A 17,890-nucleotide genomic window follows, 5' to 3' on the forward strand; every position below is an offset into this window, starting at 1 on the left:
TATTATAAAAATGTCATTTCTATATAAGTAACTTACCAAGTAATTACATAGCTGATTCTCACACTGATAGGAGGTGGGATACATGGGCATATTCTACTCCAAAAACATTATGAAATGAATTTGAAAATAGAAGAAACTGCTAGCACTGAAAACCAATGCTTGTCGTTACCTATCAGCTAAGAGAGCTACTGGGATACTGTCTCTGGTAGGTGCTCATCTTAACTCGTAGTGGCGTGGCGGCATGGCCAAGGGTTGCCTCCTATTTAGTGGGAACTTTGCAGTGAAAGAAGTACTCCGAAGGCTAGTAAAGCATAATAGGTGATCACCCTTGCCCTGGGCTGGGCGTAGCAACAAAATAAAAACCAGACAACATTGTCACCTACACTGGGATAAAACCACAACCCATCCACTGAGAGTGGTGGGTGCTTCTGGTACAATGTACACTCTGGCTCCGCAAAAAGCTCGACACCTTGAAGAGACAGTAGGAAAAAACAATCCTATGCTTCCTTCTGTGATACCATGCCAGTCACTAGAAATAGTCTCAAGGCACTGACAGATTCAACACTGTTTAACTTCCATTAAAAATAGTGAGACATGAAGAACAGTGATTTCTGAAGTTTAGAAGGTTCCTTGAGCTGGCAAATACGAACATAAACGGCCTGCCCCATGGACTCCACAGTTCCCACCAGACCAGGGGACGGATGTAAGGAAGTACTTGCTCTCAGTTTGTCTAAAAGAACCTTAGACGACTTGAATGAAATTGAATCCGATCTGTTAACAGTAGAGGTTCTCTTGCTTGGAGAGAAAGTGAGAGAGAAAATGAGCCTTTCTCCTCAACATAAACGCTAGGAATGAAATCTTGTCTAGAGAGAACTACCACAGTCCAGGTGTAAACTAAGGTCAAGAAGCTTTGAAGCTCCCAAGAGAAATACTTACACCTCTATAACATAAGTGAGAAGGATCCATCATCTGGGGAGCATGACCCAGAAACTTTCTGGTTAACACGTGGGTTCCTCGATCAAGATCCGAGGTGTAAAGCAGAAGACTAGGTTTGGGCTTGCAGGAAGAAGGGAGTTCCCTACTTCATCTATGTATGTACAGCCATCATTGCAGGTCTGACTCATATAAAGCTTGTCTAACTTGACTAACGTCTCAGTGGACGACAGAGTCCCCAGAACAGAAGATTCATCCACTATTGTTCCAAGAAAAAAGAAAAAAGGGGAAATATTTGTGGACCGTCTGGAACAAGCAGAGATTCTCTAGGCAGACGAAAAGCCTGAAAATTCCGAGAGCTGACACTGACCCCCAAGAAGCTGACTACTGCAACGGAGACTGTGTTCTGAGGAAGAGGTGATGTAGGTCTGTATGCAAAAAATAACAGGGCTGATTGCAACTGTCAGTCTCACAGTAGAAAAGGAGCACCAGGGAAGAGTGGAAAGTTCTAAAACCCATCTCAAGTGTCCTTGTCTGTACAGGACAGGACTAAGAGACAATCCGTCGCGATGTCTCTCGGTAAACACTTGGGAGTCCTCTATCTTCTTAGCCTGTGCTCCTGCTGCCAGTTCATGCTCCTGCTACTAGTCAACAAAAAACTTTTATTTCAAATTCTTGACAAGATCCCCAACAAGGAGGACTTGTTCCGTTGGTGCTTCGACGGAACAAGTCCAAAGACACTTCTCTTGCTCCCTTTTCAACAAAAGTCAAACTTCCAATTCCCTGAGAGACTTCTTGGAGGAAAAAAAAAAAAAAAAAACCTTAAAAAAAAAAAAAAAAAAAAAAAAAAAAAAAAACCCAAAGTTGGGAGATTCCTTCAGCAAGCTCATAAATTCAGGACACAAAAGTCCCTGTCTGCAAAGGACAGGACTCCGAGACACTAATTGTCACTAAAAAGGGAGCAATGTCGGCTCATCCTGAAGCCCTAGACAAAGGTGGGACAGACTGAAGAGAGCCGAAACGCTGCTGAGCAGTCTGTATGGCACTCAGAGGCGGGAGTCTGATACTGAAGAGTTGGTGCCTGGCGATCGGAGGCTGGTGCCAACCACTTGAAAAGCTGGAGCCAGGCATTCAATTGGAAACTGGCGCTCAAGAAAGAATAACAGTGTTTTTAGCAAAGATGGGCGCTAAAGAGGAACTGACACAAGACACTAGAAGGCTGGCGCCAGGCGCATGAGAGCGGACGATGGTTGGCGCTAGGTACTAAAGAGCAATAGGTGCTGAGAGAACAGGAACTGGTGCCAGAGACTAGTAGGCTGGAGCTAGGTGCTCAGGAAGATGCCAATTCAATGAGAGATGATAACACTACACATCTATCAAGACGCCTTTCCAGTGGCTGTCTAATAACACACTGGCTGTTTGCCGATACCTGGGAATGTACTACAGGTTCAACTGACCTCCCTTGGACTTCCAGTATGCCTCCTCCCAGGTTTGGGGGAGCCTGATAGGGACCTTCGTCTATGGAGTCAGCAGGATGAGCAACCACCTCCTCTGCTACACATCCACCAAGACGCCTTTTCAGTGGCTGTCTGTCGATACCTGGGACTATGCAACAGGCTCAACAGAGGGGCAACTACCCGGAGGACTTCCCACCAGCCTCCGTTGGACTTTCAGTATGACTCCTCCCAGGTCTAGGGGAGTATGACACTGACTTAGGTCTAGGAGAAACGGCGGGCCGGATAATCACCTTCTCCACTGCACAACATTCGCTTGCAAGGTTAGTTTTCTATTAACCCAGACACAAGACTGGCGATGGCATGGGAAGGAAACTAGGGAGCCAGGCACGGAAGCAAGTTGATAAACACATAACGCTGGTAGAAGGAGAGAAAAAGGGTATGCCAGCTTTGTACATGCCTGGCTGACTGCTACAGTTGCCGCCCGTGGGTGCACTAGGGTGTTCGAGCGCTCATGGGCGCCTTGGCTGCACAAAGCACGAGTTGGCACCAGACGGTAGAAGGCGCTAGTGGGCGCCATCTAGCGCTCGTATCATGACCTGGCATCAGGCTGAAATGGGCGCCAGTGGCTGCTGCAGGTTACTGGAAGTGTGGGATGTTCAAAATCTGCGCATCCACCTCGATGCGTGTTATCCTTGCACAGGAGAAATGAGAAACTTCTCGGAAAAAAAGTACAATTTCGTAAGTGTATTGACGAAGCGAGTACTCTACAATATATGCTGACATTGCAAATACTGGGACCAATTCTCAGCCGACGATAAAGTGCTATTATAACTTAGTTGTTGACACTTATCTAGGTCTCGCACCACTTCCAAAGTGCTTGCAGGGCCTTCATTATCAAATTAAAAGTTTATTCATCAGATGTATTGCCCTGAACATGCATCACCACACTGCATGTTCCACATTCACTGTGTGATATTCCATATCACAGCATTGATCGACAAAAAAGTTTAAAAGTTCGTTTGAAAGACTTCAAATCCTCAAACTGCCTCAGCACAAGAGGAAACTTGCTATAAAATCTAGGAGCTGTGTAATAAGCACCCTTCTCTCCTTACTATTTTCTGCCCTTACTCTTTCAATTCTTTACAATGGAAAATGTGAGGGTTAAGGTATTATTATTATTTACCAATGGCTAGCAAGTATACCAAGTTTGGTAAACAAACATAAAATGCAAATCTTTGGCTTAAAAGAATGACAAAACATCCAAGAATTACCAAGGCAATTACATAACGATGGCTTGCGAACAGTCTACGCCCTGTAAACGCCTTTGATGTAAAAATTTGGACTAAAGGAATGGTGTAAGATGCAAGAATTACTTTTAAAGCAAAACTACATCAGCTGCTTGCAAGTAGCCTACACAAAAATAAAAAAAAAGTTTGCCTGGATTAGCCTAAAAGAATGACAAAACTTTCAAGAATTATGTTAAGGCAAACAATCTGTGGCTAGCCAGTGCCTGTGCCCAGAAAACACCATTTGAAAATTAATATTAAGGCAAAATTATACTGAAGGCTTGCAAGTAATCTGCCTTGCAAGTCTAAGATGCAAGAATTACATTTGAGGGCAAAACTACATTGGTGGTACGCAAGTAGCCAAGGCAAAAAAGTTTTGCCTGGATTATCCTAAAAGAACGCCGAAACACTGAAGGATTAATTTTAAAGCAATTGTATTGGCCACTTGCGAGTGTCTATGCCGGGAAAACATTCAAAAATTAATTTTAAGCCACAATTATACCGAAGGCTTGCCCGTAATCTAGACCCGGGGAAGCAAAACATAATGCAAAAGATTCAGCCTAAAGGAATGGCGTAACACATACGAGGATTACTTAAGGGCAGCGTTATTATTGGCGGCTCGCAAGCCTAGATGTAAACAAATGACTTTTAGACAAAAATTCTGATAATGAATTAACTTAATGACAAAAACAAAGAAAAAAACTCATCCTGAGATAGCATGAAGGTTATACTGTACTAATACACATTCCAGTGGATGTGTACACCACTGAAATCCAGATATTCTATCCGGAAAATAATGAATACAGCTGCGGCCACACTCGGTGTTCATCCGAGCGTGGCAGAAACAGATTGAGGTTATCTGCTAAAGTCGTTCCTAATATTCCCACTAGTGGGCGCAACTGGTCACCTAAACAGACGTGCGAAGTGTTACCCGCGAAATTTTGAATTCAAGCTGCCATGTAAAGTAAACTAATAGCTACGTAATTACTTGGTAAGTTACTTATATGAAATCACTATTTGTTTGTTTAAAATGTTGAAAAATTTCCTACACAAATGCATGGAAAATATTATTATTATTATTAATTATTATTATTATTATTAATCTTAATGTTTGAAAATTAATACTTATTAGGTAAGTCATTTATTTATCATACAAAAGGAACATATGTACATATTACGTCAGAAAAACGAGAGAGAGAGAGAATTATTGTTTTTATTTGATATTATTTAATCTTATTGAACTTAATATTAATATTTGAAAATTAATATGTAATGTAAGTCAATATTTTATCATAAATTGTACTCTCTAAAAATGCTTATACTATCATCCTGAAATACCTATATATTTTTAACATAATTTCAATAGTACTTTAATATAATTTTGATATTTCAATAGTATCAATTCAGAGCATCTATCTTCGCTTTAACGAGGTCCGGTCTGTCCTGAATGGAGGGGAAAAACCAGTTTCTCTCTCTCTTTGAATTACGTTTTATTTAATCTTACAGTATTTCATTATTATTATTATTATTATTATTATTATTAATTATTAATTATTATTACTATTATTATTATTATTATTATTATAATCTTATAAAATATCTGAAAATTAGTAAATCACTTTTTAACAAAAAAAATGTATTTAGTCATGAAAATAACATCAAAATACACTAATTAGTGAATATTTCCCGATGAAAAAGTCAGCGAATTGCTGAATTTTTCACTAATAATTTATTGATATGTTCCACAGAAAATCCTGTGAATCGGGTCCACGAATCATGAGAACGCGAATATGGGGGGTTTACTGCAAATGTGATCCATAGTGAGGGGCTTTTTTTTTATATCAATAATAATTTACCTATAGATATACTTTGAACATAAAATATAATGGTAATGGTACTAGGCCTTCTTCAATGCCCTTCTTGAAATGGATGACCAAAATCCTATTACGATACTTACAACAACTTATACTTCTTACTTTTTTTTTTTTGTAACAAAAAAAGGTACTCTACAGTATACATACAGTATACAGGCATAAACAAGTTTTTCACCGTTTGCAGTATTCACAGATATTTCATCACTTTTATAAAAAATGATCATTTGCTCACTTTTTCAGAGGTTTGGCCACAAATGTTTTTAGTATATATCTTTTCACTTTGCCAAAAAATAGTTTTAATACCTAGATTCATAAACAAATAGAGAAATGAGTGTACACTGTACATTACATCATTACAGTACTGTTATTAAAAGCACATATAGTATTATCATTTGGACCATGTTAAAAAGGCCATTAACATGCTAAACAAGCTTCCACAAAATAGAATGCCATATGACCCAAGATATGTAAACCATTACATTATGTAACAAAAAATAACATGACAAATACAAAACCATACAGTATACTTAAATAATGATGGCACAAATAAATCTTTTTAATAAAACAGAATTAAACGTCAGCATTTGAATTTCAATTAAAGGTTGTGCTCAAAAATTCTTTGTAGGCTGCTGCACAAATTATCATACACATTTTACTTTCATTTCATTCTAACTGATATCTTTTAAACCCAAGAACTTTCCTAAGTAAATATGGCTGCTCATAATAACTAATTGCAGTATTTCCTTTTTTTCCTCCAAATGGAAACTTTCACAGTGGTAGTCAGATGGCACTGTTTCAAAATGGTACTCAAACGGCAATTTCTTTCTTAATTTTGGAAATGGTACTGGCTTATCAATTTCTAATGCCTTGTAGCATGTTCTTATAATGCTTTAAGGCTCAGACTTGGCATGTGGGGAAGAGTTCAATAATATACTTTACTCCAGTTCTTACTCATGACCATCAAAGCCTTCAGATTAAAGGGGGGAGGAGGACTGTTGTGCAACCTCATTCTTCGCTGATTTCCAAAGGTTATCCCATGACTATGAAGTTCAATCAATAATTACTGCGATAAAAAGTCTAAATTGTAACTAAGAAAATATTATCTAAAAATAAAAATATTTTTAAATGGCATCACCTTGGGACTTCAGGGACAATGTGAGAATTCCTGTGAGATCTATGAAATTATCTAACAGAATTGTAAACAATACATATGTTAAAAACATTTGCTTGAGATCTCATTTGTTTTCATCAACTACAAGTATTTTTTTATCCAAATATTTCTATACCTCCTTATATCAAACCCAGTTCAAATTAAATATAGTTACCCTTTGAATTTTCTCTTAGCTTATAATGTCATTTTTAGAGTATATTTGACAGGTAAGTTTCCCTTAATTTCTGAAATATTAAAACGTCAGTACAGAACACTGTATTTCAGCATCAACTCCAGATACAATTCAGAAAATAGAGACTACCAAAATGAATGTATGGATAGGTTATTGTTCCTAAGCTTGAATTTTCTTATGAAAATAAAAAATAATGCTATAAGAAAAAGTGTGAAAATATAATGCTATAAGAAAGTGTGTTATAATGCACTTCAAGATCTGAAACAGATCTTTAGAAGTCAACCCTATTACATCTTCCTTGAATCTTCCCCCTAAGGAGCTTCCGGTAACTTAAAGACATTGACAAAAAGCTTTCCCAAATTTCCTGTCTACTATATAAGTAGTTCCTTCCTTATAATAACTTTCTTATATGAGACTAAAAGTAAAGAACAAAATTCACCACGAAACATATAAATGGCCAGGTTAAGCCTGCCTGTAACAGGCAGGACAAAAATTCGGGATACCTGCACTTCTCTTCTGAAAGGTTCCTCCAGATATATGCAAGGCTTACCTTCAATATTTAGAGTACTGCTTCCAGTCACTTTTGTTCACCCTTACAATTTGTTTCCATACAAAGGCCTGTTTATTCCTACATGGGCATTTAGTTTAATAAGTAAACCACTGCAAAAGCTATTTTAATGAGTTTACTACACAATTTGTATAAAAGTATTTAAAATTACATGCAAATGATTTTACAGTACCTCTAAGACATCTGCAACAGAGTCAGGAAGGTTGAACTCTCTCACGACCCGTAAGCGTACTTGTCGTCTGAGCATCCGTCGGTCACCAAACAACAACGATGCTGCTCTTTGGTAACCCGGTGTGGAAACTAACTCTCTCTCTCGTCGCACCATTGCCAGTACTATTCCATGGAAAAAAAAAAAAGTGTCAGTTTTGAAGGACAACAGCAACCTACTATAATGAAAATGCCAAAAAATACTGTAACCATAACTGCAATAGCTATTCTCTCTAGCTTATTTACTTTGCATCTTGAATATACTACCTAGATCCTTCAGTTCAAACATTTTGCCCAGTTGCATGCCAACTACCTGGCCTGGAAAAAAATGCACCACTACATACATTTTTCCAGTCCTGACATCTGGTCAACATTTATCTCATTTGTTAATTCTAGTACATAACTCAAAAAAAAACTACAAGCTTCATGTTACAGACACTCAACCATCAAGTATAAGTATAAATAATGTTGACCCTTTTCATTCGTAAGGGTCAGGTTCCCAGAAACACAACAAATATAAAACTTGTACAAGTGTGTAGTGGCTACCTTTCTCCGTAACAAGCTAAAGCCTACAAAAGGCTGTACTATAAGTGCAGTTCATACTCTACAAATACTACAATTGTTATTAAACCCTCAAAAAGTGTTTGAAATCAAAACAATACATTTTAAAAACAGCAAAATATTTTCTGCAAAACAACCTCTCAACACCAAAATTTACTGGCTATGAAAAATTCTTTTACATTTAATTACAGACTAGACTATACTTTCTTAGACGCTAATGATATTCATTAGTATTCCATAATGTATAATGTCCTGTTGTCGGTTACAGAATATTTTCAAAATCATCAAATTATATATTTTATCATATATCAACAGTAAAGGAACTTACCTAAATTGTTTTAAAAGTACTTTGCTCTACATTTTTAGTGCGCTCTACATGCAAGGCAAATTCACATTTTGCATTTTGGAACCCCTGGGATTTTTAAAAATATTTCTCAAGCATATTTTTCAGTTTGTAAGAATTAACATGTGTCAGTTAAAGACAGACTGTACTTAATTGTGTTCTTTTCAGAACAGTAATTTATGTGCTGACTTGCGTATTTAAGATGTTATTCATTCTTTCTCTTACTTCAAAATAGGCAAGTCACTCCTTGGTTTTTTTTTAGCCGAGATATCTCAAATAATACTTATCATAGTTCTTGTCTAAGGCAGCATGTTTTTCTTTACAGCTCGCATTATGGTGGTCTTTCATGCACTTACCATGGGAATCTTCCTAACATTTAACACATACTTGTGGCTCACCTATAAGTTTTCCATGTTTAGATGGCCATACACTGGCAGTAAAAACTATTTACAAGAAATGGATCAGAAGGCTTTATTCAAGTTTATGCAAAGCTGATAGAACACTTTCAAGGCGCTTCAGGAAGTCAAACATCAATGTCAGAAGAGATAACATATACCTGATGTTCCTTTTCATTACCCTTTTACTTCAAACATCATTGGTCTTTGAATAATCTGAATCACCACTTGAAGTTGGAGTCAAAAGGGGGAAAATGTGACCATAAATGTAATCAAGATATATGGGTTTCATAGGAGGAAAATGAGAAAAGTGTGTGAATGCTAAACGTATGACCAGTGGGCTATGATTAGCTCAGGTGAAGTAAGTGAGGATGTTGTAAAATTCCATGAAGGCATACAGGCTTTGTATAACAACACCAGTGTTGATCAGTCAGATCACATACAGCTATTTATTAGGTTTAATGAAATTTTATAACCTGCCCCTGAAATACCTGCTATGACCAAGGATTGCTGGCTAATAATCCCCATATCAGCAAAAGGAAGACATCTGGGTATTCCAAGTTTGGCTAAAATACGTTGAAGCTATCATTTCTAAAAAGTCTCCTACAGACTGGGGTGAAAGCCACAGAGTTAAAACCTAACTCTTGAGGGCAAAGAACCTCCCTTCTCCCGCCCCCACCCCCCCACCAGAGGACAATTACCCTTGCACCTACGTAAGTGGACAGACCACCATTTGAAGGCACAGCAAGAAAGTAGTTAACTGAATTTGTTGTTAACTGAATTTAAAGACCAAACTAGGTTCAGACATCAGAGCCCTCTTGCTGTAGCTTAAAGTCATATGCAGCTGTAACAGCTGTAGTACTACTTCATCCCATGAGTATGGCATTCTAGCTGCCTTATGTTGAAGGCCTTCAATAATGAGACTACTGTACCACCTACTGAATCTGATCAAATTTTTCAATAATGAGACTTTCACATATTTGAATCTGATAAAAATTTTGAAATGTGCTTTGAAAATTATATCAGAGAGCAGAATCTCCATGTGTACAATCTTGACCATCACTGCCATAATAACTTCAAGTTGTAGCACTGAAATTCACAGTCATCCTAAGAGAGTGAAACCAGGATGTCAGTCTAGATTACTGGTAGGTAAATTGCACTTTAAACCGAGTGAAAAATTAAGAATAAATAAAAGGATTTTGGGAATTTAAACTTTACAGAAGTACTTTCTACCCAATGGGGGTATAATCCACTTCTCACATAAAATGCATATTGTGGAGCTTGTTGTAAGACCACCTGATGGAAATACTTTTAGTAAGAAAGTTGTTAGCCTGTATCTCCCAGTGCAATGCATACCCCCTGAATGCTGTCCTTAAATATTATCATTGTGACTGAAATGTAACAAGCAACAGCTTATTGCTTCTTGAGTATGTCCTCACATATTGCCTTTAAGAACTAATAACAGTCATGTTGCATCATTTTCTCATGGTCTTGTAGTTCTTTGTTGAGACTGTTGGTTATCTTTATATTTCCAAAACCACAAACCACTGAGCTAATTAAAGGCTGTACAGCACCAAAGTTTGATTATACTTTATGTTGCTTTCCAAGTACTAGTTATGCGTTTTACCTTATGTACTTTATGCCAGGGAGGGAGGACTAAGTCTTTTACATCCAAAAATACTTGTGATACTTTTACTAATTTCCCTATTAAGTACGGTCTTGGATTTAGAAACCGTGATCATTCTGATACTGATATTCTGTGAGGATGCTAAAAGAAGCTGTTAAAAATGGAGCGCTTGATTCGTGTTTTAGACTTTAAATTTGTCAAAGTCATGGCCATTTTGCTTTGTTTAAAAATACTTTTTTGCTCAAGTTTTTTCAGCTGATGGAGTCTTGTGATACTTTATTTTCTTAATTTCCTATTTGTCCTCAAATATTTCAATCTCAGGAAAATTGCCTATGCATGAGGCACAATGTACAAACTGTAGTCCGCCATAAACTGGCAATTCACCTTAACTGGGATCTCAGCTTGTAAATTTTTTGCTGACACTGCTATTACGCAAAATTTTTAAATGAACTGTACTGCCCATATTCCACATGCTAAATATATGTTTTCCCGATTACCTTAACCTCTTCCCGCTCAACCCCGTGTATTCTCGGGGTTTAAGATAACCGTCATATTTCAGTGAGCCCGAGTAGACTTGAAATTCTGTTATCTCTTTCCTAGCAACTTCCAAAAACTTGGCTGTTGTTTATGTTAGTCTCCCACTATAGAAAGATGTTTTCTTTGGATATACTGTAACTGCCTTTTTATAGAATATTGTAACTATCTTGGCGTCGCTTGGCCATTGGAGACGCGTCCTCTCATCAGTCAGGATTTCTGTTGTTTTTTGTGGATTTTCTTTTATTATTATTGATATAGCTATCATGCGTAGTGAGAGTGATAGTGGTACAGAGTATTATGATGGAATGGACGATTCAGGGAGCGAAAGTGATGGTGATATGACGTCAGAATACTCTGATACTTCAGATGAAGATGACGATGATAATATTCCTGATAACCAAGGCTGGCAAAGAATAATAATTTTGGATGATAACCACCCTCTCCCGCACAGCCTGCATCTCCCTTTATTGGTGATAATATAATTCATCATGTATACAACACTGAAAATGAAGAAAATACTTATATTAAGTATTTTGCATCATTTCTTGATGACAATATTTTAGACATTATTGTTACAGAGGCGAACAGGAATGCTGGACAGAAGTCGAGTGGAAAATCAGAAACAGAGAAAATGAAATGGCATCCAATGTATCGGGAAGAAATGAGGATTTTCCTTAGTGTTATTATGCTAGCTAAAATTATGCCACATCGCAGATTTTGCAAAATAAAGCAGTATTTGCATTTGTCAAATAAAGAGGATTTTGACCCTGCCACTCATCCTTGCCCAAAGCTCAACAAAATCTGGAAGTTTTATAATAGCATTATCAGCAAATTCAAAAATATATACACGCCTCCACAAGATGCAGCTATAGATGAAAGTCTTTTACTTTATAAAGGACGTCTTGGTTGGGTACAATATTTGCCACTAAAAAAGAGCTAGATTTGGGATAAAGTATTTCATGTTGTGTGAATCAGAATCAGGATATGTTTGGAAGTTTGTCATTTATACAGATCAAGGAACAATGTTTGATAATGATTATGAAGACCTTCCCGTGTCTTCAAAAATTGTTATGACGCTGATGAAGCCATTACTGAAAAAAGGCTATTGCCTTACAGTGGATACCTATTATAACTCTGCCCAATTAGCAGATTTACTGACAGAAAATGAAACAGACGTTTATGGCGCTGTCTATGTTAGTAGAAAGGAAATGCCCTCTGGATTGAAACGAGAAAAACTGCAGAAAGGCGGTATGGTGGCTTACAAAAGAAGAAAAGTAACAGCAATAACATGGAAGGATCAGAAAGATGTTGTACTACTTTCCACAGTGCATAACACAGAAATGGTAGAAACAGAAAAAAAAGAGGAAAATTGGTGAAGCCTAAACTGGTTATGGACTGCAATGACACAATGGGAGGGGTTGATAAAAAAGATCAATGCCTCCATGATTATCCTCTTACACGAAAAAGGAGAAAGAGGTATTACAAGAAAATATTCCTTCACATTGTCGACTTTGCATTGTGGAATTCCTATCTTTTGTATCTCAAATCAAGAGGACAAGCAACAGCTCTAAAGTACCGTCTTCAAGTGATAGACGAGACAGTAAAAAAGTACCATACCCCTACGATGTCATCTAAAATCAGACGACTAAGTAGTAGTGTACCTAACCCTCTTCGTCTTACAGAAAGGCATTTCCCAGATGTCGTGCCACCTACAGAAAAGAAAAGTAAACCCACAAGACAATGTGTAGTTTGTAGCCCAAAGCAAGATGCAAGTGGAAAGAGACTAAGGAAAGAAAGCAGATATTGCTGTTTAGTGTGTGATGTAGCACTGTGTATAACCCCTTGCTTTGGGATATATCACACGAAGGATAACTTTTAGGAAAAGATGAAAAAAGACTTATTTTATTTTATCATGTTCTGTACAGGAGTAAATAGTTTTATTTTCAAAATATAAAGTTGAAATAGGTAATACGGAAAGAAAAGTATTATTCGTTATGATAAAGGTAAAACCTTTCACTTCAATTTGTCCTTTTCTATTATTTTTTCATAAAGGCATGAATCTTTTCCTTCTTGTGATGATGAAACATTTTACATTTGCTATTGAAAGTATTATATTTTTGTCATCATAATTTTTTCTTCTATGTTAGTCAACAAGCTTTACTTTATTTTATCATATTGTATTTTTTCGTAAATGCGAGATTTTTCTTATTTTTCTTTTTTTTTTGTAATAAAAATTTGCTTCTTTTATTTTCTTCTGAATTTCAGTTACGTTATAAAGTTTTACATTTATCATGTGTAATCATTTTGTCGTTATATTTAAGAATTATGAAAGAATAAAAGTATAGATGAAAATGCAATAAATATATTCTTTATTTGTTACTTTCCTTGGTTTTTTATAATTTCCGAGAAAACTCGGCCTTGAGAAGTTATGTAATAGTTCAAGACTATTCTGACCAAAAAAGATTTTTTTTCTGAAGAAATATTCGAGGTGATTTATCACTTTAGCATATACTTTAGAAATGAACATTTAAAAAATACGCTTCATAAAGACTGGAATTTGGGATAAAAAATGTGAGAGGGAAGGGGTTAAAGCAACTTGACTCTGCACTTCCAATACAATATTGCCACATTCTCAAACAATTACACGTACCTTTAACAGATATTTCAAATAATAATTCTACTTACACATACTGTGTACATGTAACGCTTGCCACCAAAATTCAACACAACAAAGCTGTACACAATGTGATCAGTGAGTGCAAAATTAATTTCCTTTTATTAAATCTGTGCAATTTTTTCAAAAGCTGCTAAATATCAGGTACCAAACACCTTTAAAGATGAACGACAATTACTTACAACACCCATATCCACAGGTCTCGGAAGGTGGACAAGGTGGTGGTACAGACTCTACTTCGTACAGGCCAGGAAAGTTATGTAATGGGGGTACTTCTTGACTTTCCTTTCGGTCAGCTACAGCCATACCACATAAAATTACACTGTTTCAGAAATATGTACACATTTCATTGCATAACCTACAAGAGAACTGAGATCACCTTAAGAGACCAACAATACAAAATCCAACTTGAGTGTCCTTATCATCAACAAGACAAAATACGCTACGCCTTGATAAGTTCCATAAATTGTATAGAACTGAGAAAAAATACAGTTCAAAGTAATCTACATCACTGGCAAACTTCAATAAAATTTAGGTGTCTTGTCCAATTTCTTTAGATACTCTATCAAAACTTACATCATGCATTATTGCTACATTAAACTGTTCCTTCTGTAACTCGACATAAATCCTAAATTTTGGTTCTGAGACAGTGATATAATGACATGGTACACAAGGGGATTTATGATTTACATTTCACACCATTGGCATCTAAAGACTGAACCTACATTTTGCTGCTATCAACCACCATTAACCCAGGATACTGTACCAATGACAGCTATTTACTCAAGTTTGTTTTCATACATTAAGGACATACACAACCCCAAACCTCTGAGGTCTTTTTCCTTCTAGTGGGTGAGGAACTTAGATCATCAGAAAGTCCAAAAAGTCTTGTACAGTTACAAGGGGTTAAAGTACATTTGCATACAAATTATTGTACAGATACAGATCTATTACTTTACTTAGGCCTTTTAGACCAATCTGTGCTGAGACACAAGCAAATTACTGGCTATATAGTGTAATGGCAATTACAATATCAGGAGGAACTCCTGATAAGAGAGAGCACCCTGTCTCTCTGAGCATACCTCATATTTCACTCAGTCAACAAACCACAGACAAGTACCTTCTGGAATGGTAAGGAGAAAGGTACACTGCGCATAGATTGTCCTCACCCTACAACCTACTCAACTTTTGTCTACACTTGGAGGTTCAATTTTCCAAGGAATTCAAGAAAAATTGGGATTGTACTCCTTGTCTAATAAGCAGGATTTTACTAGCCTCTACAAAGCAAAAACTCTTCACATCTATTAAATTTCATAGAGAAACTGAAACTCCCAATACCTTGTGAAAATGGATGGTTACCTATCTTCTGCTACTTTTGGGATAGTAAAAAATAAAGTTGATCTTGACATCAAAATCTGAAGTGATGTGAAGGAAAGTAAGTTAGCATAAATGTGTGTTATTTCCAGTAACCCAACTCCAACATCCTGACCATCCTTAAAAGCAGGGTGGGAACATCACAGCAAGTGACTAAAACCTCAGCCTTTCTCACGGGCACTCGCTGGACCGGAGTTCGATTCCCAGGCCGGCTGATGAAGAGTTACAGGAATTTGTTTCTGGTGATAGAAATTCATTTCTCGCTATAATGTGGTTCGGATTCCACAATAAGCTGTAGGTCCCGTTGCTAAGTAACCAATTGGTTCTTAGCCACGTAAAATAAGTCTAATCCTTCAGGCCAGCCCTAGGAGAGCTGTTAATCAGCTCAGTGGTCTGGTAAAACTAAGGTATACTTTACTTACAAACTGGATGTGAAACAAAACTAAAGTCAGGTGACAACACAAGCAAACATGGAGGTTACTATTTACGAGGGCTCGAAACAAGCACACGAGAGGAACCACAACAAACGGTACCTAAACCATAATTACCAGAATGGGCCACGAGAGGAACCACAACAAACAGTATCTAAACCATAATTACCAGAATGGGCCACGAGAGGAGCCACAACAAACGGTACCTAAACCATAATTACCAGAATGGGCCACGAGAGGAACCACAACAAACAGTATCTAAACCATAATTACCAGAATGGGCCACGAGAGGAACCACAACAAACGGTACCTAAACCATAATTACCAGAATGGGCCACGAGAGGAACCACAACACACAGTATCTAAACCACAATTACCAGAACGGGCCACGAGAGGAACCACAACAAACAGTATCTAAACCATAATTACCAGAATGGGCCACGAGAGGAACCACAACAAACGGTATCTAAACCATAATTACCAGAATGGGCCACGAGAGGAACCACAACAAACAGTACCTAAACCATAATTACCAGAATGGGGACCATCTCCTCTGAATGTATACCCTACTTACAGGGAGCTGAGTAGCAAAAGGGAATATTCAAGTCAAACTCTTCCTAAAACAAATGTGCAAATGTTAATGTTTGAATCTAAAACTAAATGTTTTCGGACAACAGCGTATCTCCTTTAGTTTTGTTTATGCATCTTTATCAAAATGCAAATAATGCAATGTTGTCATGATGGCCCATGTGATTTCCATCCCAGTGATGGCCAAGCCCTAAATTATTCACAAGCCTTTGTCCCGATGCACAAGGGAAAAGGAAGCAGCAGAAACTGCCTGCCCACATACACTTGAGGAAGAGCAAAAAAGAAATACTGTTTGGAGAAATTAACCATAAAGTAAAATTTCTGTAGTGATTGTTCCAGAGCCAATAACCATACATAACATTATTGCTGAGGACATGGAATCACAGTAAAATCGAACTCAATCCTCCAGAAAAATAGATCTCTGATATGTATACTCTAGCCTGCAAGAGAAACCCACTTCACCCTCACTTTCCTGTGCAACTTGGTAGAGTGGAATACCTACAAAACCCTTGAATTTATGTGGAGCAAAACTATCACAAATGCATATATCACTGATCTTGGGAAGTTGGGCTCACACAAGAGGCTTTCTAGCTAAGTTAGAGCTTGAATGCAGTGTGTGGAAAGTGTGGGAATACATCTGTGAAAGTAATTGGGAAACAGTTAGACCTCGCAGAGATGTAAGTTTTTGTCAAAGGTCATGTCCACTAACTTCGCCTGGTCCATAAGTTCATACTAATGTTATTACGGGCAGTACCCGGTTATCAGCAGGGGTTCCGTTCCCGGCAGCATGACGATAACCGAAGATCGCCAATGATAGCGCCGATCACTGGTTATCTGCGCTGATATCCAGTTATCAGTGCCATTAAGTACGATAAAACCAGATCGCCAATAACCAGGGACTGCCTGTATTGGTAACAACCTCCTACAGATTTTAGTAAATATCATTACAAGGAGCAAAGCCTGGCTACATTTATGATGTGCTCTACTGACAGGCAGGTGTAAGAATGTACTAGAACCTGTTGTCATCAAAGACACCTATGGCAAACTGTGAATTATTTATAATTCTTTTAAAGTTTCTATCAAAGTCTAAAATGTTAAATCTTTCAAATCTCAGGGGTTTCAAAACTCCTTTGTAGTAAAATATCCTGTTCCGATTTACAGATAATCTTTTAATACTAGCTATAATTCTTTTGTCACAGAATTCTGGTTTTGATGTCATTTTGAAAGCATTTCTAAATCCATTTGGTATCTTTGAGCATCTAGTGGGAGAAACTATATGCCGTGGTCAGAATGTGCTGAAGTTAGCCTAAACCAGAAATTTTACTTTTGTAAAAAAAAAAAAAAGACAGGTTTACAATCTCTTATCCGTAATTCTAAAAACAGAAAAACTCTAAAAACCAAAATATTTTTTGGGGAAAGTATCCGTTTGCAAAAGTCAGACAGCGTAACTGTATCTATAATGATGATGATTTAAAAAAAACATGTTTTGCTTACTGTATCCAATAATGGTATACTGTACGTATTATCATATTTTTATCGTATTACAGAATATAAACGTCACAATCATTCGCCATTTACATTTGGTGTTGTTTACACTCTCAAAATCCCAGCTGACTGAGTACTACTTGCATCTTCAATTATGTTAGTTGCTAGATGAAATATAATTCAGATATTTTTTCTTTTAAAATATCA

At 37.1% G+C, this 17,890-nt stretch overlaps 1 protein-coding gene across 5 annotated transcripts in view; it reads right to left on the bottom strand.

Annotated features, from left to right (window-relative positions):
• Positions 1 to 17,890, bottom strand: part of LOC136852005 (BTB/POZ domain-containing protein 7) — a 103,966-nt gene that overhangs the window by 6,910 nt on the left and 79,166 nt on the right. For 3 of the 5 annotated variants that reach the window (XM_067126453.1, XM_067126455.1, XM_067126454.1), the window contains exons 11-12: positions 13,988 to 14,101; positions 7,634 to 7,794 (exon numbers count right to left, since the gene is read on the bottom strand). In XM_067126453.1, coding sequence (XP_066982554.1) covers positions 7,634 to 7,794; positions 13,988 to 14,101 — 275 coding nt within the window. The remainder of the gene's footprint in view (positions 1 to 7,633; positions 7,795 to 13,987; positions 14,102 to 17,890) is intronic. The other 2 variants (XM_067126456.1, XM_067126457.1) reach the window with 1 other exon arrangement.

The sequence above is a fragment of the Macrobrachium rosenbergii genome, chromosome 24 (genome assembly GCF_040412425.1).
Source record: "Macrobrachium rosenbergii isolate ZJJX-2024 chromosome 24, ASM4041242v1, whole genome shotgun sequence".
In the NCBI taxonomy this organism is placed as follows: Eukaryota; Metazoa; Arthropoda; class Malacostraca; order Decapoda; family Palaemonidae; genus Macrobrachium; species Macrobrachium rosenbergii.